The sequence below is a fragment of the Lynx rufus genome, unplaced genomic scaffold (genome assembly GCF_022079265.1).
Source record: "Lynx rufus isolate CCGP_SWC_20201006 ecotype Redwood Valley unplaced genomic scaffold, mLynRuf1.p SCAF_7, whole genome shotgun sequence".
Lineage (NCBI taxonomy): Eukaryota > Metazoa > Chordata > Mammalia > Carnivora > Felidae > Lynx > Lynx rufus.
Window position 1 is genome coordinate 48,246,633 of NW_025814889.1, and position 21,314 is coordinate 48,267,946.

Sequence of the window (21,314 nt, forward strand, 5' to 3'; positions counted from 1 at the left end):
TAGTCAGCAAATATTTAGCTTTTCTACCCCTCCCAGATCATAACTCTTCCCAAAACATATTTCCAGAGAATTGCTAAAAGGCAGTAAAAATGGAAATTCTCCACTCTTTAGATCAGAACTGTACTTAAAGCACTGAATATCAAAATCTATAAGTTAAAGCCACAGTAGTATTCAAAGGGACATTTATAACTTTAAGCACATTACTACTAAACAGGAAATTAGAAGAATATTATATGTTCCTGTCCAATGCTAGGAAAAAACAATTAAAACCAAACCCCAAGAAGGAAGAATGAGTTAATAAATTAATAAAATAGCAAAAAGCCTAACCCATTTTGAATATTGAGCAATGAAGATAAAAGCTTATTCTTGGAGACAACTTAAAAGCAGGTTAATTTTTGATCTATAAATGATGAGTGTAAATAAACTGCATAAGGATTACAAAACGAGACAAATACACAGAGGACATTAAGAGAACGTTACTATACCCAACTTAAAAAAAGTTTTTTTTAATGTTTATTTTTGAGAGAGAGGGAGACACAGAATCCGAAGTAGGCTCCAGGCTCTCAGCTGTCAGCTCTCAGCACAGCACAGCACAGCACCTGGGGCTCAAACCCATGAACTGTGAGATCATGACCTGAGCCAAAGTTGGTTGCTTAACCGACTGAGCCACCCAGGCGCCCCTACACAACTTTATACCTATGCAGTCCATTTTATTTAGGAAGAAAGTAGAAAGCCTAAAATTATAAGGAACTCTGTTAAAATTACAACCAGTATCATATTTAATAGTGGATTGTGGAAATAACTTCCACTGAAGTTGGGATGCCTATTATCTGTACTACTAAATAGAGTTTTGGTGGCAGTCTGGGCAATAAAATAATGACAGGAAAAATAAATTAAAAGTAATGATTGGGAACTCGATAGAATTAACTTGGCAAACTATTGAAAAAGTAGGAAATTTAGAAATTACTTGGTTGAAGAAAAACAGTCCAATAGTTTTTCTATAGGAAAACAATCAATAACGAGTAAATAGGAGAAAAAGATTTCATATATGGTAGATATTTAAAAATAAATAAGTGCTTAAGAATAAACCAAAAAAGAACTTTAAGACCATTATGAAGTGAAAGGATAGAAAAAGAAAACCTGTGAGTTTCTACCATGTTCCTAGACACGAAGACTTGATTCCTTTCAAATTACTGATTGTATAGATTCAGAATACTCAAAATTTCAAGTGGATTTTTTTTATAGAAATGGAAAAGCCATCAACACTCCTTGGAATATAATATTCCGTTGGTTATTATTTATAAAATGCCATTTTAAGTAGTTTTAACTAAAAATAGCTTTTTCACTTTTTCTTTTGGCTCCCCTTCCCACCCCTGCAACAAGTAAATCTGTGGTTGCCTAATCCAAGAGATGGTTTTGAATAATGGGTATATGTGTCCGTTTATTCACCAGCCTTTTTGGGTGCTAATAATTTGTCAAGTCAGACTTGATGCATGATTAAGTCTTTTCTCAATTGTTTCCTAAGAGTTTCCTTGGTGCATAAGCAAGGAGATCCCTAGTTTGCCTCGTTTGCAAAACAAGGGTCAATATGTCTGAATCTCACCAATTTATGTTACTTATATTTAAACCTACCCTTATGCCATTATACAAGAAATGATAGATAAACCTAAGGAAGAGACCAAGAGCAAAATGAAACAAAACTAGTAAAGACATAGTAATAGAATATGACTTTCCTGGACTAAAAAAATGACTTGTTTATATAGTTTTTTGAAAATCTCACATAGTACTTGCCAAGATAGAGTCCTAATCTTAGACACATTATGGCAGATATTTTGAAGTATAGTTCAAAAAAATTGTACAGTTTCCTAAATGAAAATAACAACAAAAAGGCTGGTCTTTGATTTCTTTTTTATAACATTAAATTGGAGGCAGTCAGTCAGTGTCCAGATTTTGATTTTATTTCTCTAATAGTTTATTTTTTTAAGTGATAAAATTCTTTTTATTTTTATTTGTTTTTATTTTTTTAATGTTTATTTATTTTGAGAGGATGGGGTGGGGGAGCGGCAGAGAGAGAGAGAGAGAGAGACAGAGAGAGAGAGAGACAGAGAGAATCCCAAGCAGGCTCTGCACTGTCAGTATGGAGCCTGACATGGGGCTCAGTCTCATAAACCATGCGATCATGACCTGAACTGAAATCAAGAGTTGGGTGCTTAACCAACTGAGCCACTCAGGTGCCCTGATAAAATTCTTTTTAAAAAGTAATTAAGTACTGTATATGATGTGAAAGTGAAGTCCTTATCTTTACACTCTCCCTCACTGCCTGCCAATGCTAGCCTCTAGAAGTAATTACTTTTAACTTTGGTATTTATTCCTTCTAGACATTACCTCATATATATATCAAAATGACATTTTAGTATAAGTAAAAATAGTATAATAATACCATACAGACTATGCAATTTACAGAATATCTACCAGATAGAGGCAAGAATGAAAGACATTCTTGCATAAATTGGGACAGAAAACACTTTCCCATATATATTTCTTGAACAAGTTGCTTGAAATATTTTAGCCACAGAAAGGTAAATTCATATTAAGAATATAAAATTATGCTGTACGTCTTTGGGTGTTAAAAACATGCATAAATAAATACTCAAGTCATGAGGAAATCTTCGTCTTCAGAGTCCTATGTGATTGATTGCCTAGGACTTAAAAGGACTTGTCAAAGGACTTAAAACTTTGTAACATTTGCGGTCTCCTTCAGAAGTGACTCTGAAAGAAACTTTAAAAGTAAATAATACCATTTTCTTTTTATGATACGTTTATATTGGATAAAAGAAATTTTCTGGAGGAATTCTTCCCTAGGCAGGTCTCATGAACACACTCAAGTTTAGTTTAAATTTCTTGAAAATATATTTAACATAAGATGGCAGCAGCAGTTAACAGCAACAAAAACAGTTGAGTATCACATCTATGCCTTAGTAAAAGACTTAAATACAAAATATTCATGTGGTGTTGAGGTATTTTTCTGTTTTTTCTTTTCTGTTTGTTTTCTTAAATTTTCTGTGAATATGTATTTGAGCAAAATATGTGATCAGGCATTTTATAGAAGCAGTGCAAGTGATTAATAAAATAATTATATTGAAATGTTAGTAGTAAGATAACGTTTTTGTTAGGTTATTTTAAATTAACACTATTAAGTGTTTCACAGAATAGTATATGAGTAGTCATATATACTGCTGTTGAAAGTATAAATTAGCAAAGCTGTTCTGAAAAAGAAATTTAGATATTTGATAATTATTAGATAATTTAGTTATCAATTATCTTTTAGATAAGAATAATTATTTAGACAAGAGCTATTCTGTCTCAGAAGGTACACCTGTGTGAGTACTACCCAAGGAAATAATCTGAAAGAACAAAATTATTAATTGCATTGTTATTTGACTATAGCAGTACATTGAGAAACATGAAACATTTCCACTGGGAAGTAGAGTGTATAAATAATGATTCAATATATTATGTGTATATCCACAAGCAGTATTGGCATTGGATATTTTATGACTTATAGTTGTATTAATATACAATTCTCAGAAAATTGTGTGGTTACAACATATTAAAACATAACAGCAAAAAAAATCCCCACAATTATACATATTTAGAAATGTACTGGTTTGTGAGTTCTAGGAGGAAAAAAAACTAATGTTCTAAAATCAAGAGTGTTTACCTCTAGGTATCAAGTTCAAAGGTCATTTTAGTGTTCATTATGATTTTCTGTATTTTCCAATTAATGTATTTTATAATCAGCTTGCCTTATTTTCTTTGCTGTTGGTTATCTTCTGACAATCCTTTTATTTCTGGGTTTCTTGTTATGTATGCATGAGTTCCTTTCTGATACCATATGTTACTTGATTTTTGTTTCATTTTTGGTTTTTTTAGGCCAAGATAGCGAGGTTAACCAAACGCTTTGGAGCAGCCAAAGAAGATCTTAAGAAAAGACAAGAAGTAAGAATTTCTATTCTTGTATAATTAATATTGAGCTCTAAGTGGTACTTGGATAATCGTGAGCTGGGAAGAAATTCTTCCTTTATTACAGGTCTGAAATTTGCTTTCCTACTTTGTACTTCCTATATGTTTTTTCAGAAGCTGCAACTCTGAAGCTAATATTAACCCTTTTCTAATCCTCAATTACTGTTTTCATATATCAACACTTATATTAATCTATTTTATAGTATTCCTGAAGTTATGTTTTGTTTCATTTTTAAAATTTTGTTTTTGGGATTTATCTTCTCATGTTTCTTTCTTTTTACATTCTTGCCAGGGTCCTATTTTTGTCTCTTATTTCCTCCAAGGTGCGTTAGTGTACCATTGCCTGGAGTGGCCCCTTCTCATCTTTGCTTACCTCAGGTGGTTAAGTGCAAAGATCATAGCATAACATAAAACTCCAGTGTATAGTCTACCTTTTGCTTTTTGTTGTTTCCTTAGTTATTCTGTAATACATTATATATATATATTTTTTTAATTTTTTTTAATGTTTGTTTATTTTTGAGAGAGAGAGAGAGAGAGAGACAGAGCATGAGTGGGGGAGGGGCAGAGAGAGAAGGAGACACAGAATCCAAAGCAGGCTCCAGGCTCTGAGCTGTCAGCACAGAGCCCAATGCGGGGCTCGAACCCATGAACTGTGAGATCATAACCTGAGCCGAAGTTGGATGCTTAACTGACCGAGCCACACAGGTGCCCCTGTAATACATATATTTTTAAAGAATATTTATTTATTTATTTATTTTGAGAGAGGAAGAGAGAGCACGAGTAAGGGAGGGACACAGAGAGAGGGAGAGAGGGAATCTTAAGCAGGCACCATGCTGTCAACTCTGAGCCTGACACGGGGCCCAATCTCACGGACCCGTGAGATCATGACTGGAGCCGAAATCAAGAGTCAGTTGCTTAACTGACTGAGCCACCCAGGCACTCCTGTAATACGAATTTTTAATATAGCACTTGTATATTGCATTATAGTTTTCAGTTTAATATCTTTATTTTCCTCTTGACTTTTTCTATTATGGTACATTACATTTCTTTGTCATGAGAGCAACATTGTCTGGCACTTACCAATTGCCAATAACAGTTATTTCAGTAGTAATTATTACTGTAGGATTTTCCTGTTTTCATTCATTTCATATCTTCTTTACTTGACTTTAAATAAAACCATTTTGAAATAATTATAGATTAACAAGAAGTTGTAGCAATACTACATAGACTCCTGTGAACTTTTCACATAGCTTCCCATAGTGGTGAAATCTTGAATAACTGTTGTGCAATATCAAAACCAAGATATTGGTACAATTCTGTTAAGTAGTCTGTAGACCTTAATCATTTCTGCAAAATGTAGACCAGTTTTTTCATGAATTCATTGTGTGTGTGTGTGTGTGTGTGTGTGTGTGCATGTACACATTGATCCCACGTACCGATTTATGTAACCTCCACCACAGTCAAGATCTAGAACTGTTCCGTCACCATGAAGGGACTCCCTCATCCTGCCATTTTATAGTTTCAACCCATCTCATTTCCCATACCTACCCACTCCTGTCCCCTGGCAACCACAGATCGGTTGTTCATCTCTGTATTCCTTTTACCTAACTTTTTAAGCTCTGGTTGCTCTTTTTCCTTGAGCAACTGATAGTTTTCATCTTTGTTCTACACAGACTAATCCCACCAAACCCTCCATTGGCTGTACCCAAAGATTTTTTTTTTATTATAGCTTCTTTAATTATTATAATTAATTCTTAGATTCTGAACTCCATTTTTCTCAGCTTTTGTTTTTTTGTCATAATATAAAAATTGAACTATTTGTCTTCTTATATTAGAAAATTGATGTAAACCTTTTTTTTAGCCTTTAAAACAATTTTTTTTTAATGTTTATTTTTGAGAAAGAGAGAGAGAGCACGAGCAGGGGAGGGACAGAGAGAGAGGGAGACACAGAATCTGAAGCAGACTCCAGGATCTGAGCTGTTGGCACAGAGCCCAACACGGGGCTCAAACTCATGAACTGTGAAATTGTGACCTGAGCTGAAGTCAGACACTTAACTGACTGAGGCACCCCTTTTTTACCCTTTTTTATTTGCTATTCTTGAACCAAACAGAGGGCTTTGTAATTTTTCCTTTGTTTTTTATACAATGTGAATTTCCACTTTTTCCCTTTTATGTCTGAACTACGCAGCATACTGCCCACTATATACTTTTCCAGTGTTTGTGTATGTCGAGTTTGTCTTCAAAACTACTTTCTAGTTCTTTTTGTTTAATTTATTCAAAGGCTGTAGGCAGTCACAAACTTTAAGGAATAAAAATGAAAATATTACAGTGCCTGAGAGGTTTGTTATGGAGAGTTAAAAGTATAATGGAAATGACAAACACTGTATAATTCCTAAAGATTGGAAAAGGTTAATTTGAACAATTAGGGTATGTGGTACTTGAATAAAAATATTGAGGTGGTCTTCAAACTTTCAAATTTTGTTCCTTCCTCAATTAGCTTTTGGGTAAGGCCAGTTTTATATGCCAAAACTGGGACATCTTTCTACCTATTCTTGTTGATATTTTCTTGTAACAGCGATTTCTAGAAATCTCAAGAATTTGTTCTTTCATGTCCTAATTCCCTTTAACTATGGTATCCACTATAATTTTACATCTGTGTCACGCTAGATTTTGAAAACAGGAGAGATACAGAATGAAAGTTTAGAACTTAGTTCTCGCCCTTATTAAAATAAATAAACAATAATACTTTAAGTGCTTTTCTTCTATTTAGATTTGCTCCTTGGTCCTCTGATATTAACCAGTTAAAAACAAACCCCACCATGCAGGTTTGTCTTAAAACATTTTCCGTTTTAGGTTTTAAAAGCAGAAAACCCTCATAGGCAGTTATACTATTAAGTCCACATTTATTGCCTTACAATTGCTATCTCTAATTTATATCCTTTCTAGTTCTTACTATAAAAGAAATGTAAAGATATTTCTCATTCTTTATCTATGAAAATCAATGATGTAATTGATTCAGTAAAATTTTAGATTAAATCTAAATTCTGCGTTTGAATTTTTTATTTAAAAATGTTTTGTTTTTTTTTAATTGTGCTACAAACACGTAACATAAAATATATCATTTTTAACTTCATAGTTAAGTAGTTTTAACTATATTAATAACATCATTGTGTAATAGATCTTTAGACATTTGTCTTCTTGCAAAACTGGAACTCCGAACCATAGAACAAGTACTCCAGTTTCCCCTCCCTTCAGCACTTGGATACTTTTTGTTTCCATGATTTGACTCCTCTAAATACCTCTTAAGTGAAATTATATATAGTATTTGTTTTTTTGGCTCATCTGTATTGTAGCATGTGACAAGATTTCCTTTTTAAAGGTTGAATAATATTCTATTGTATGTATATAGTATACACCACATTTTCTTTATCCATTCATTTATTGATGGATATTTGGGCTGATTTCATCTCCTGGCTCTTTTGTGAATAATGCTACAATGAACATTGGTATGCAGATACCTCTTTGAGATCCTGGTTTCAAGTCTTTTGGATATCTACTGGAAAGTGAAATAGTAATTTGATTTTAGTTTTTTGAGGAGCCTCAAAATAAAAGAGACTTTTTATTAAAAAACTTTTTAATAAAAGAGACCACCCTATTTTTCATTCTTACCAGCAGGGAACAAGGTTCTAATTTCTCTACATTCTTGTCAACACTTGTTATTTTCTGTTTTGTGATAATGGCCCTCTAATGGATGGGAGGTGGCATTTCATTGTGGTTTTGATTTGCATTTCTCTAATAATTAGTGATGTTGAGCATCTTTTCATATGCTTGCAGTCCATTTTGCATGTCTGTAGAGAATTGTTCAGGTCCTTTGCCTGTTTTTTAATTAGCTTGCTTGTTTTTTAATTAAGTAGTAGGACTTCTTTATGTATTCTGGTTATTAACCCCTTCCATCAGATATATTACTTGCAATTATTTTCTCCTGTTCCGCAAGTTTCATTTTTGCTCTGTTGATTGTTTCCTTTGATGTGCATAAGTTTTCAAGTTTGATGTAACCTCCTTTGTTTTGCTTTATTTTGTTGCCTGTGCTTTTGATGTTATATCCAAGAAATCATCACAAAATATGATGTCATAAAACTTTCTCCCTGTGTTTTCTTCTAGAAATGTTTAGTTTTGGTCTTCCATTTAGGTCTTTGATTTATTTTGAATTAATTTTTATATGTGGTGTAATGGTTCTGTTTCATTCTTTTGCATTTGAATATTGAGTTTTCATACCATTTATTGAAAGACTGTCTTTTCTCCATTGTGTAGCCTTGGCATCTTTGTTGAAAATCCCTTGACCTTATACATAAGAGTTTATTTCTGGGATGTCTGTTCTAGTCTATTGGACCATGTGCCTGTCTTTATGCCAGTACCACACTGTTTTGATTACTATAGCATTGTAACATGTTTTGAAATCAAGAGGTATGGAGGCTCCAACTTTGTTCTTCTGTTCCAGGATTGTTTTGGCAATTCAGGGTCCCTTGAGATTTCATATAGATTTTAGTATGCATTTTTCTATATCTGCAAAAAATGACATTGGATTTTAATAGACATTGCATGGAAACTTTTGATCACTTTGGGTAGTATGGACATTTTAGCAATATTAAGTGTTCCAGTCCATGAACATGGGATGTCTCCATTTGTGTCTTTTATTTTAATCAACACTGTTTTGTAGTTTTCATATTAAAGGTCTTTTGCCTTTTTGGTTAAATTTACTTCTACATATTTTATTCTCTTTGATGATATTGTAATGGGGTTGTTTTCTTAATTTCTTTCTCAGATTGTTGGTTGTTAGTATATAGAAATATGATTGATTTTGACTTTTTTTTTTTTATCCTGCTGCATTGCTGAATTCATTTATTAGTTCAAACTTTTTTGCGTGTACCCTTTAGGGTTTTCTGATTATGAGATCATATCATCTGCAAACAGAGACATCCTCACTTCTTCCTTTCTACTATTGCTGCCTTTTATTTCCTTTTCTTGCATAATTGCTTTGGTGAGATTATTCCAGTACCATGCTGAAGTTGATGGGAGTGGGCAACCTTACCTTATTCTTGATCTTAGAGGAGTTGTTGTTGAGTATGATGTTAGCTATGGGCTTTTGACATATAGTATTTTTAGGTTGAGGTAGTTTACTGCCATTCCTAACTTGTTGAGGTTTTTTTTTGTGTGTTTGTTTTTTTATCATGAAAGAGTGTTGAATTTTATGAAATAATTTTTCTATAGTAATTGAGAAGATCATGTAGTTTTTTTCTCCTTCATTTTGTTAATGTGGTTTTGATTGATTGATTTATACATTGATTGATTTTCCTGTATCAAGCTATCTTTGCATTCCAGGGATAAATCTCACCTGGTCATGTTATATAATTCTTTTAATGTGCTGGTGAATTTGGTTTGCTAAAATTTTGTTGAAGATATTTGCATCTATGTTCATCAGTGATATTAGGCTATAGTTTTCTTTTAGTGTAGGATCTTTGGCTTTAGTATCAGGATATGCTGGCCTGGGTTTGGAAGTTTTCCCTCCAATTCTTTGGAAGAGTTGAGGAAGACTGCTGTTAATTCTTTAAATGTCTGGTAGAGTTCTCCATTGAAGCCATCTAGTCCTTGGTATTTTTTGTTATTAGGATGTTTTTGATTACTAATTCAATCTGATTTCTTATTCAGGTCTTGTTCAAATTTTTAATTTTTGATTCAGTCTTGGTTATATATTTCCAGGAAGTTACCCATTTCTTCTAGGTTATCCAGTTTGTTGCCATATAATTGTTCATAGTAGTCTTTTATGATCCTTTTTTATTCTATGGCATCAGTTGTAATGCTTCTCTTTCATCTGTGATTTTATTTATGTATTCTTTTTTTTTCATAGATAATCTAGGTAAAGGTTTGCCAATTTGTTGATCCTTTAAAATGCCAACTCTTAGTTGATATTTTTACTACTGACTTTGTGTTCCTGTTTTATTTATTTCTGCTTTAATCATTATTATTTCCTTCCTTCTTCTGAGTTTAGTTTGTTTTTCTTTAGTCACTTGAAGTATAAAGTTAGATTGTTGATTTCAGGTCTTTTTTTTTCCGATTTTTTTTTCCCCCAGAGATAGTGTGTGTGAGCACAAGTCAGGAAGGGGCATGGCAGAGAGGGGGAGAAAGAGAATCCCAGGCAGCCTCTGCACTATCAGGGAGGAGCTCTATACGGGGCTCAATCTCTCGAAAAATGAGATCATGACCTGAGCCGAAATCAAGAGTTGGATGCTTACCTGATTGAGCCACCAAGGAGTTCTGGTCTTTCTTCTTTTTTAACAAAAGCATTTACCACTATAAATTTTCCTCTTATTTTTTTTTAAGTTTATTTACTTATTTTGAGAGAGACAGAGACAGCGCAGGAGGGGTAGGGACAGAGAGATAGGGAAAGAATCCCAGGCAGAGCCTATGCTACCAGTGCAGAGCCCAATGTGGGGATCGAACTCACGAAACAGTGAGATCATGTCCTGAGCCAAAACCAAGAGTCAGACACTTAACAGCTATCCAAGTGCCCCTAAATTTTCCTCTTAGTACTACTTCTGCATATATTTTTCCTATAAATTTGGTATGTTGTATTTTTGTTTTTATTTGTCTCAAGATATTTTCTTAATTTTTTTTAATGTTTTATTTATTTTTGAGACAGAGAGAGACAGAGCATGAACGGGGGAGGGGCAGAGAGACAGGGAGACACAGAATCGGAAGCAGGCTCCAGGCTCTGAGCCATCAGCCCAGAGCCCGACGTGGGGCTCGAACTCGCGGACCGCGAGATCGTGACCTGAGCTGAAGTTGGCCGCTTAACCGACTGAGCCACCCAGGCGCCCCATGTCTCAAGATATTTTCTAATATCTCTTATGATTTCTTTAATCTATTAGATTAAAAAAAATTTTTTTTTACTGTTTTTTATTTTATTTTTTGAGAGAGAGAGAGACAGAGAGCACGAGCAGGGGAGGGGCAGAGAGAGAGGGAGAGACAGAACCAAAGTAGGCTCTAGGCTCTGAGCTGTCAGCACAGAGCCCAACATAGGTCTCGAACTCATGAACTATGAGATCATGACCTGAGCCAAAGTTGGCGCTCAATCAACTGAGCCACCCAGGTTCCCCTATTAGATTTTTTATTTTATTTTTTTTTCTTTTTTTTTTCAACGTTTATTTTTTATTTTTGGGACAGAGAGAGACAGAGCATGAATGGGGGAGGGGCAGAGAGAGAGGGAGACACAGAATCGGAAACAGGCTCCAGGCTCTGAGCCATCAGCCCAGAGCCCGACGTGGGGCTCGAACTCACAGACCGCGAGATCGTGACCTGGCTGAAGTCGGACGCTCAACCGACTGCGCCACCCAGGCGCCCCTCTATTAGATTTTTAAGTGTGTTTTAATTTCCACATATTTGTAACTTCTCCATTTTGTCTTCTGCTATTATTGATTTCTACTTTTGTTCCATTGTGGTTGGAAAAGATATTTCATCATTTTCATCTTTATAAATTTGGTGAAGTTTATTTTGTAACCTGGTCTATTCTGAAGAATATTCTGTGTGCACTTGAGAAAAATTTGTATTTTTCTGCCATTGGGTGAAAATTTCTACAAATGTCTGTTTGGTCCATTTGGTCTGTGATATTGTTCAGTTTTGCTATTTCCTTACTGAATTTTTCTCCAGATCATCTCTCCGTTATATAGAATGATGTACTGAAGACTCTCACTGTTGTGTTTCTATCTGTTTTTCAGTTCTATCAATGTTTATATCATTTAGAAGCCATGATGTTATGTGCATATATATTTATTAATATTGTATCTGGTCAGTTGATGCTTTTATCATGTTCTTTTTGTCTCTTGTAATAGTTTTTTACTTTAAAAGCTCTTTTGTGTCTTATATAAGTATGGTCACCCTTTCTCTCTTTTGGTTATCATTTGAATGGAATACGTTTTCCCATTATTTTACTTTTGGCCTGTGTATACCTTTAGATCTAAAGTGAGTTTATTTTTAACAGCATATAGCAGGATCTTGTGTTTTATTCATTAAGCCAGTGTATGTCTTTCTGTGGAGAATTTAATCCATTGGGATTTAAAGTAATTTCTGTAGGGAAGAACTTAATTAGTGTTTTGTTAATTATTATCTATTTGTCTTGGAACTGTTTTATCTCTTTATTTCTTGCTTGCTTACATTCTGTGTGTTTTGTTTATATATTTTTAATTTTTGCAGTGACAGTCTTTAATTTCTTTCTCATTCCCTTTTGTGTATCATCTATAGGTATTTTATCTGTGGTTACCATGGGGGTTACATAGACCATTTTAAACTGGTAACAACTTAACTTCAATCACATTTAAGAACTCTAGTCTTTATATTTTCCCCTCACAGTTTTGTTACTGGTTTTATTATATCTTTTTATATTGTGTATCCTTTAACAAAAATGTGGCTATTTTTGTGTTTAAATTCTATACAAAAATTAAATGGGATTTAATGTACCAACTTTATAGTAATGCAGGATTCTGTATTTGTGTATTTACCGTTACCAGAGAATTTCATCTTTTTTGTGTGCTTTCTAGTTTCTGTCTAATGTCCTTTCGTTTTCACTTGAGTGACTCCTCTTAACATTTTTTTGTATTGCATGGTAGATCTAATGGTCATAAATTTCCCTAGCTTTTTATTTATCTAGGAATGTCTTAATTTTGCCTTCATTTTTGAATGAAAGTTTTGCTGGATATAGTATTCTTGCTTGGTAGTTTTTTCTTTCAGCATTTTAAATATATCATTCCACTCCCTTTTAGCCTTCTAGGTATCTGCTGAGAAAACTACTGATAATCTTACGGGAGCTCCCTTGAATGTGGTGGGTTGCTTTTCTCTTGTTACTTTCAGAATTCCTTATCTGTGACCTTTGACACCTTGACCGTGTTTTTCAGTGTAGATCTCTTTGAGTTATTCTAGTTGGAGGTTTCTGAGCTTCTTGAATTTGTATTATCAGTTTTCACCCTCAAATTTAGGGAGTCTTGGCCATTATTCAAAGACTTTCTGCTCATTTTCTTTCTCTTCTATTCTTAGATTCCCATACTCATGTATTGGTCCTTTCAGCATTTTCTCATAAGTCCTTTGGGCTCTTTCCCCTTTTTTTCATTCTTTTTTCTTTTTGCTCTTCTAACTCCATAATTTCAAATGACTTGTCTTCAAGTTCACTAAGTCTTTATTATGCTCAGTACAGTCTGGTGCTAATGCCCTGTAGTGAAATTTTCATTTCAGTTACTCTTCAGATCCAAAATTTCTTTTGGTTCTGTTTTAGTTTCTATTTGTTAATATTCTTATTTTCTTCATGCATCACTTTTCTAATTTCATTTAGTTTTCTGTTTCTGTTCTCTATTACCTCATTGAACATCTGTATGTCAGTTATTTTGAATTGTTTAATGGATAATCCATAGATCCCTATTCCTTTAGGGTCAGTTTCTGGAGATTTATTTCTTTGGTGGAGCCATATTTCCCTGTTTCTTTGTATGTCTATTTCTGTTATGTTGAAATTTGGGCACTTGAAAAAACAGCCACCTTTCCCTGTCTTTTCACAGTATATTTATACAGAAAAAGACCTTTATTATTCAACTCAGGTAGATACTCTAGCAACCTCTCAAACTTTTTCTAGAGCTGCATTTTCACTGAGGTTGTTTGTGTAATCTCTTATCTGAAGAGTCTTTTCTGTTTCTGCTTGGGAGCCCCCCCCCCCCCCCCCCCGTCATCTGTCTTCCATATTATAGTTTTCATTTTATAAGCCATTGTTTTGGAGGTCCCCCCTGCTCTCTGTCTGTGCTACTATAATTTTTCTGGTGCTGTACCAAGCTGATAGGTTTAACTTGTTCTCATATGGCCTCCAGACATCCAACATGTACTACTTCCTTCAGGTCAGGTGAAACAGAAACCAGTGCCTCGGTCAGTACCCTGAAAAGCCATAATGTTGCGTGAATGTTCCACTCTTCTCTTTCCTTTTTAAAGGAGAAGCCACAAGTGAGGAATTTTGATTGTGCCATACTGTGTTGGGAGGGGTTTGGGGTATGGTAGGTAAGTGCAACAGACTCTCTTACTCACTACAATGCATCTCTTCTTGGCCTCACTATTGCTTGGGGTCCTATACTTCTTGACTGGTTTCTGGAATTCTGACAAAGGAAGTTTGGTCCATCGCATGAGAGAAGGAGGGTGTTGGGCTTCCAATTCTACCATCTTGCTGATGTCACCACACTAGTATTTATTTTAAGGACTTCTATCCAGTGACCATACTGTGTTCTAAGCCAATTGTATTTATTTATGCTTTTTTCCTTTTTCTGTTTTTCTCCATGAAATGTTCTTTGCCTTCATCTTAACTATTTTGAATGTACTAATTAATTACTCAAAAGACCTATTTGAAGGTTTTCCTTAAAAACTTTTTTAAAATTGAGAGTGCACAGTTACTTTAATTTGTTTTTCTATTTGTTTAATACGTTTTTGTTCACAGATTTTAAACACCTTTAGAGTAATATATTGTAATTGTATCTTTTGTCCTCTCTACATGTATAACTAATACAGTGCCATACTTGTTGATGAAAATTATCCTTTTATCCTATAAAAAGCATCAAGATTTGTTAATTGAGGGTGCCTGACTGGCTCAGTCGGTTAAGCTTCTGACTCTTGATTTCGGCTAAGGTCATAATCTCTCCTGTTCATGGGATCAAGCCCCATGTTGGGCTCTGCGCTGATGGTGCAGAGCCTGCTTGGGATTCTCTCTCTCCTCTCCTTGTGCACTCTCTCTCTCTCTCTCTCACTCAAAATAAATAAACATTTTAAAAAAATTAAAAAGAAAAGATTTGTTGATTGAAAAGAGTGATTAATAGCATGTACTTGATGTAATATTAAGCACTTCAATATTTAATTTATTTTAATACTTATTGTATTTAACTAAGTCTTGAGAGTTATTTATATTTTTCATTTAAGAAGTAAATAATTATAGTGTAATTACTGATGGAGGCCCAAGTAATGCTTATTAACATGTATAAGAATTCCATGTCTATATTCCCTGTTTTTGGGGGTAAAGGATGAAATTAGTTGATACTTAAGTTTAGAATTGAGACATCTTTTTATGAAGTTACATGTCACCTAGTGGCAAGTATTTATTTTTTAAACAATAACTGTAAAAATAATTTCGATTTGAGAATTTTGATTTGTGACCTTAGGCACCACTTAATTGGTAACCACCTATTCTGGGAAGGAATACATTTGTACCTTGTTTGTTGAGTTTCTGTTGGTAATTTGGTGCCTGATATGCATGGTATATAGTAGGCATTCACTAGATATTTATTAAATGAGTATGTCTAGTTATTCTTTAGATTCATATTATTAATATTTATCAGCACGTAAACCGTTTTCACATCATTTTATTTACTCATCTTAAAAACTGAGGTATAGGAATTATTATATTAATCTTTCACATGATAAGCAGTTGTCTCAACAGATTAATTTGTTTAAGGCACAGCTAACAAGTGGTAATGCCAAGATTCAAATTCTTGTCTCATGTAGTAATATTTTCTACTATATTATGGAAGTAACAGATAATATGTTGAGAAACCACATCAGGGTTTTGTTTTTTTTTTTAATATTAAGTTGGTTTCAGGTGCACAACATAATAATTCAACACTTATATACATTATGAAATGATCACAGTAGGTCTAGTTAAGGTCTTATTTTTAAAGACTCCTTTTGTATTGGGTTTTCTTTTACCTGGGTGTTTTTCTCCCCCAGAATCCACCAAACCCACCTGTATCACCAGGAAAGTCTGTGGTTGACGTCAACAGCAATAATAACAATGTGCCATACAGGTGAGAATTGTAAACAATCTGTCAGATTTTTAACAGAACAAGGTTCTGATTCTCTTTATTTTATAAGAATGTTTTGGAGTATATTTCTAGTTATTTTGTAGAGAAGTTTAGTATCCTAAATTAAATAGATTTTTTGTTTGTTTATTTGTTTTGCTATAATTATTCATTTGTGGTTGGTTACTGGCTTTGCTGATTTATTATAAGGCTTTTCTTTGGTCATTTAAGATTTAACAACTTGTGTTAAATAGAATTCTTTCAAAGTAACTGAGAAATGCTTTGATTAGGGGTAATAAGAACAAATGTCTACAAGTACTAGGATATACATTTGGTATTTTGGTAAAAATGTTAAGGACATTAGAATCTAAGAGAAAGACTCTTCCTTAATGCCATAGACCCCAGCGTGCTGAAATCTATGTGCCATCTTGGCCTCAGCATATTCATTTGCATTTTAGTGCTATAGTACCCAAATCTAGTCGCCCTTTTCCCCCTACGGACCACTGCTTTCTCTATTCATATATTGATGTCCTCCGGAATGGCATTTGCATTGACTATTTGTGTGTATATATATATATGTATATTTTGTAGAAATGCAGGCACAGTGAGACAGATGCTGGAGTCCAAAAGGAATGTAAGTGAGAGTGCACCAACATCCTTTCCAACCCCTGTGAATACAGGTAATATTTTTAAACAGCAAAATAACATTTTCTTAGGAATTTTATAAAGGCTTTAGTTCTCTGTTCTTACATTATTTTGAGACTGAAATGATCTAAGGAACTGAACATATTTATCTAAGCTTAAATAATGAGTACAAAATTTTATTTAAAAATCAGGATTACAGATATGCAAGAAAATACAGGAATTCAAGTCTCTAGTGCATCTCAAACTTTCTGGTTTCCATATCCCTGTATAATCTTAAAATATTATTAAGAATCCCAAAGAACTGTTGTTTTTGTGGCTTATAGTAATTGATATTTACTTGGAGTAGAAATTAAAATACAAACTTTTACATGTTTATTCATTTAAAAATAATAACAAACCTATATCATGTAAACACAAATAACATGGTTTTAAAAAAAATTTTTTTTTAGTGTTTATTTATTTTTGAGAGAGAGACAGAGCATGAGTTGGGGAGGAGCAGAGAGAGGGAGACACAGAATCTGAAACAGGCTTCAGACTCTGAGCTGTCAGCACAGAGACCGATGAGGGGCTCGAACCCACGAACCATGAGATCATGACCTGAGCTGAGGTTGTATGCTTAACTGAGCCACCCAGGCACCCCACAGATAATGTTTTAATGAAAAAATAACTATTTCCCAAGCTTAAAGCAATTAGTGGAAGTGTTGCTGTCTTAGAGTTTTACAAATCTGTCTTATACTTAAAACATTAAGACAGTTGAAGATAGCTAGATTCTTCTGTCTCTGCATCCATTCTCTTGCAATTTGTTGTTTTGGTGGAAGTATTGAATAAAGTTCAGTCTCATACAAATATGTATTTGGAAAAGGGCTAGCCATTTTAGATGATTTGTGAATATTGTTTGACACAGTCAAGTAGTTTATTAATGGTTAGTTGCAAAGTAGAATGTGAAACCATATCAATGAACTTTTCTAAGTTTTTCAGTAAAATCTATTTGTCTGTCTTGGGTGGATCTTTTACGAATATCATTCATCAATCATTTGGGAAATACTCACTGAGTTATGTAAGGCTTCTATTATTGACACCTCAATAAACTTTTTAAAAAGCATATTGATTCTGGAGTGTCCAAGTAGCTCAGTCGGTTAAGCGTCTCACAGTTCATGAATGTGAGCCCCATGTCAGGCTCTGCACTGACAGTTCGGAGCCTGGGGCCTGCTTCAGATTCGTGTCTCCCTCCCTCCCTCCCTCTCTCTCTCTCTCTCTCTCTCTCTCTCTGCCCCCTCCCTCTTGTGCTCTCTCTCAAAACTAAATAAATGTTTAAAAAAAAAAAACTTAAAAAAAATAAATATCACATTGATTTTTGTCAGAAATGTCTTTGAAGATTTGGGAAGCTGTCATGCTCTTAGTGGCAGATACATGTTTTTCCAGAGTTCTAATTTTTTTTTTTTTTTGAAAACTCAAATTGTATTATTGCCAATAAATACTATTAGTTGTTTTCTTTGACTGCCAAGGTTTATTTTCAAGAAAAGGTTTGTTGGGGCACCTGGGTAGCTCAGTTGGTTAAGCATCCAACTCTTGATCTCAGCTCAGGTCTTGGTCTCAGGGTCATGAGTTCAGGCCCCGCTTTGGGCTCCATGCTGGGTGTGGAGCCTACTTAAAGAAAAAAGAGAGAAAGAGAGAGAGAGGGAGAGAAAGAGAGAGAAAGAGACAGAGAGAGAAAGTAAGAAGAAAGAGAAAGAAAGAAAGAAAGAAAGAAAGAAAGAAAGAAAGAAAGAAAGAAAATTTGTTAAATACCCAGTGTGAATAATCACAGTATGTCTGTAAGTCATTCTTCCAACTAAAAATGGTCTTCTGTGAAAAAGGTGGTTAGCTTAGTTTTATAACTCAAACAGTAGTACAAGCATTTTGCTTTGAGCCAAACACGCTACTTTGGCATGCAGTGGTAATGCTTGTTGTAGATTTCCTATTTTTTCATGCAGAATACTAAGACCTGTACTCAAGGGCTGAGATTTAATAATAGTTTCTACTACTTCATCATGGACATTCTTGAGTGAAACTGACTTTGTTTTTTACTGTGAACATTTGGGGGTAAAGAATGTATTGACAGTTTGGTACCACTCAATACCTTGATTTTTGTACTGAGGCATCAAGAAGTTTTACTCATCATTGCTTTTGCTCCATCAGTGCAGATATTTACATGGTGAAAAAAATCAAGTAATGTCTTATTGTTATGAAAATAGTTTTGATATTACCAGCTCCCTGAGAGGGTCTCAATAATCTGCACGTGTTCCCCTGGATAACACTTTGAGAATTGCTGCTCTAGTGTGCCTATTATTTTGGAAACAGTACAGATCAGTGAGAAAGAAGCTTGGTCATCAGTTTGAAACCTGTTCAAATAAAAATAAAGATAAATAGGGGTGACTGGGTGGCTCATTCGGTTGAGCGTCCAACTTCGGCTCAGGTCATGATCTCGCAGTTCGTGAGTTTGAGCCCCGTGTCAGGCTCTGTGCTGACAGCTCAGAGCCTGGAGCCTGCTTCAGATTCTGTGTCTCCCTCTCTCTCTGCCCCTTCCCTGCTCATGCTCTGTCTCTGTCTGTCAAAAATGAATAAATGTTAAAAAAAAAAAAAAAAAAGAAAGATAAATAGTTGAGCCAAAACTACTATAAAACTTCAGTGACCAGCATTTTGATTTTCTCTGGTTTTGGTATTAACTCCCTTATTTCTTAATTCATCTCCCATCTTCAGTGTGTTATGTCCTATATTGTATAATGTCATTAGAATTTCAGTAGAGGCAGCTTCCCCTTCTTGGTTCCTCCCAGGTAATTCAGTAAAACTTAATCCACAGATAGAGGTTTCACACATGGTCCGAATGATAAAATACCATGGCCAAGCTTCCTTTATTCATTAATAGTGATGATTCTAACTAGATTGTCTATTTGAGTTTACATATTGTCATTGTCCTAAGGCATTTATATTTTTAGTGTAGTTTCAAAATTATCTGTATAGCTTCACCAAGTTCAGTGTTTTTTAGTCATTTTACCAGTTACTTTGAAATGACGATAGTAATTTTCAGGCACTGTTTTGATACTGAGAGATTAGTCTTCCATATTAGTCATAAGCTGTGTGCCAAAAATAGATGCAAAAATGTTTCTATAAATTTAATTCTAAGAATTTCCAAAATCTAAGGGGCCCCTGTGTGGCTCATTCAGTTGAGAGTCTGACTCCTGATTTCTGCTCATGTCATTGTCTTGCGGTTCATGAGTTCAAGCCTCACTGCATTGGGCTCTGTGCTGACGGTGCTGATCCTGCTTGGGATTCTCACTCTCCCTCTCTCTGCCCTTCTCTGGCTTGCTTTCTGTCTGTCTGTCTGTCTGTCTCTCTCTCTCAAAATAAATAAAGTTTAAAAAAGACTTCCAAAATTTAAGTCTTGAAGAAATTGTATTATGAAAGACTTTACTGTAGCAATTGCAGTGCATTAAATTTGTATTGTATTGTATTATCCTAGCTGATAAATGAAGACAGCCATTTAAACTGAGACTTCTTTTTTCTTTCTATAGTATCTTCAACCAATCTTGTCACTCCTCCAACAGTTGTCAGTAGTCAACCTAAGTTGCAGACTCCAGTTACTTCGGGTTCTCTGACAGCAACATCAGTTCTTCCTGCACCCAACACAGCTACAGTAGTTGCTACTACTCAGGTGCCTAGTGGAAATCCCCAACCTACAATCTCTTTACAACCTTTACCAGTGATTTTGCATGTACCTGTTGCGGTATCCTCCCAGCCTCAACTCCTACAGAGCCATCCAGGGACTTTAGTGACCAATCAACCATCTGGCAACGTTGAGTTCATTTCTGTACAAAGCCCACCTACTGTGAGTGGTCTCACCAAAAATCCAGTATCCTTGCCAGCCTTGCCAAACCCCTCTAAACCAAACAATGTTCCTTCTGTGGCCAGTCCTAGTATTCAAAGGAACTCTCCTGCCAGTGCTGCAACCTTAGGAACAACACTTGCTGTACAGGCTGTTCCAACAGCACACTCTATTGTACAAGCCACAAGGACTTCTTTACCTACAGTAGGCCCATCGGGACTCTATAGTCCATCAAATAATCGAGGTCCTATACAGATGAAAATTCCAATTTCTGCTTTTAGTACTTCGTCTCCTGCAGAACAGAGCAGCACTACTACCCCAAGAATTGGTAAGTCACTATATAGGCTTACTAATAGAAATACAAGCATGTTAATGGCCTTTAGATAATTGAATATTTGTGTTTGTGGAAGTGCTATCTTTATTTGAAGAAGAAAGTAAATAGAATACCCTGGAGATTACTTTTAGTAAGTTTTTAGCTACCTAAGAAATGATGTTGTTAAAATGGTATTTGAGATACAGTTTATTTTGAATGAAAAGTTAGCATTTGTAATGTAGCTTTTAGTAATTTTTCCTAATCTGGGTGAAATTTTTCCTTTAGGCTTTGAGGCAAGCATTATGAATTTCTTTTATTATGCGTTTGGTAGGAGTATCTGAATAGAACAAATTTATTTTAAAGTATCTAATTTACAGAATATATGCATATAAGAGGAAATAACAAACAACATATCTTCCCTACCCATGTGGAAAAATCCTTTGTGCATTCATCACTCCGGTCTTCTAAATTTGAACAATTTAAAAATAGGTTCTTCTCTCTAATTTATTATAAAATGTTTGACTGCTTCTTGTTTTTTATATATTTCCCCTGTGACATAGTATATGATTATGTTTGTATATGTCTGTATACTCTCCAGAATTGCAAA

The 21,314-nt window shown here is 34.5% G+C and overlaps 1 protein-coding gene across 3 annotated transcripts in view; it reads left to right on the forward strand.

Annotated features, from left to right (window-relative positions):
- ATF7IP (activating transcription factor 7 interacting protein) overlaps positions 1-21,314 on the forward strand; it is a 122,266-nt gene that overhangs the window by 76,246 nt on the left and 24,706 nt on the right. For all 3 annotated transcript variants that reach the window (XM_047066818.1, XM_047066816.1, XM_047066817.1), the window contains exons 6-9: positions 3,934-3,999; positions 15,817-15,893; positions 16,479-16,567; positions 20,084-20,722. In XM_047066818.1, coding sequence (XP_046922774.1) covers positions 3,934-3,999; positions 15,817-15,893; positions 16,479-16,567; positions 20,084-20,722 — 871 coding nt within the window. The remainder of the gene's footprint in view (positions 1-3,933; positions 4,000-15,816; positions 15,894-16,478; positions 16,568-20,083; positions 20,723-21,314) is intronic.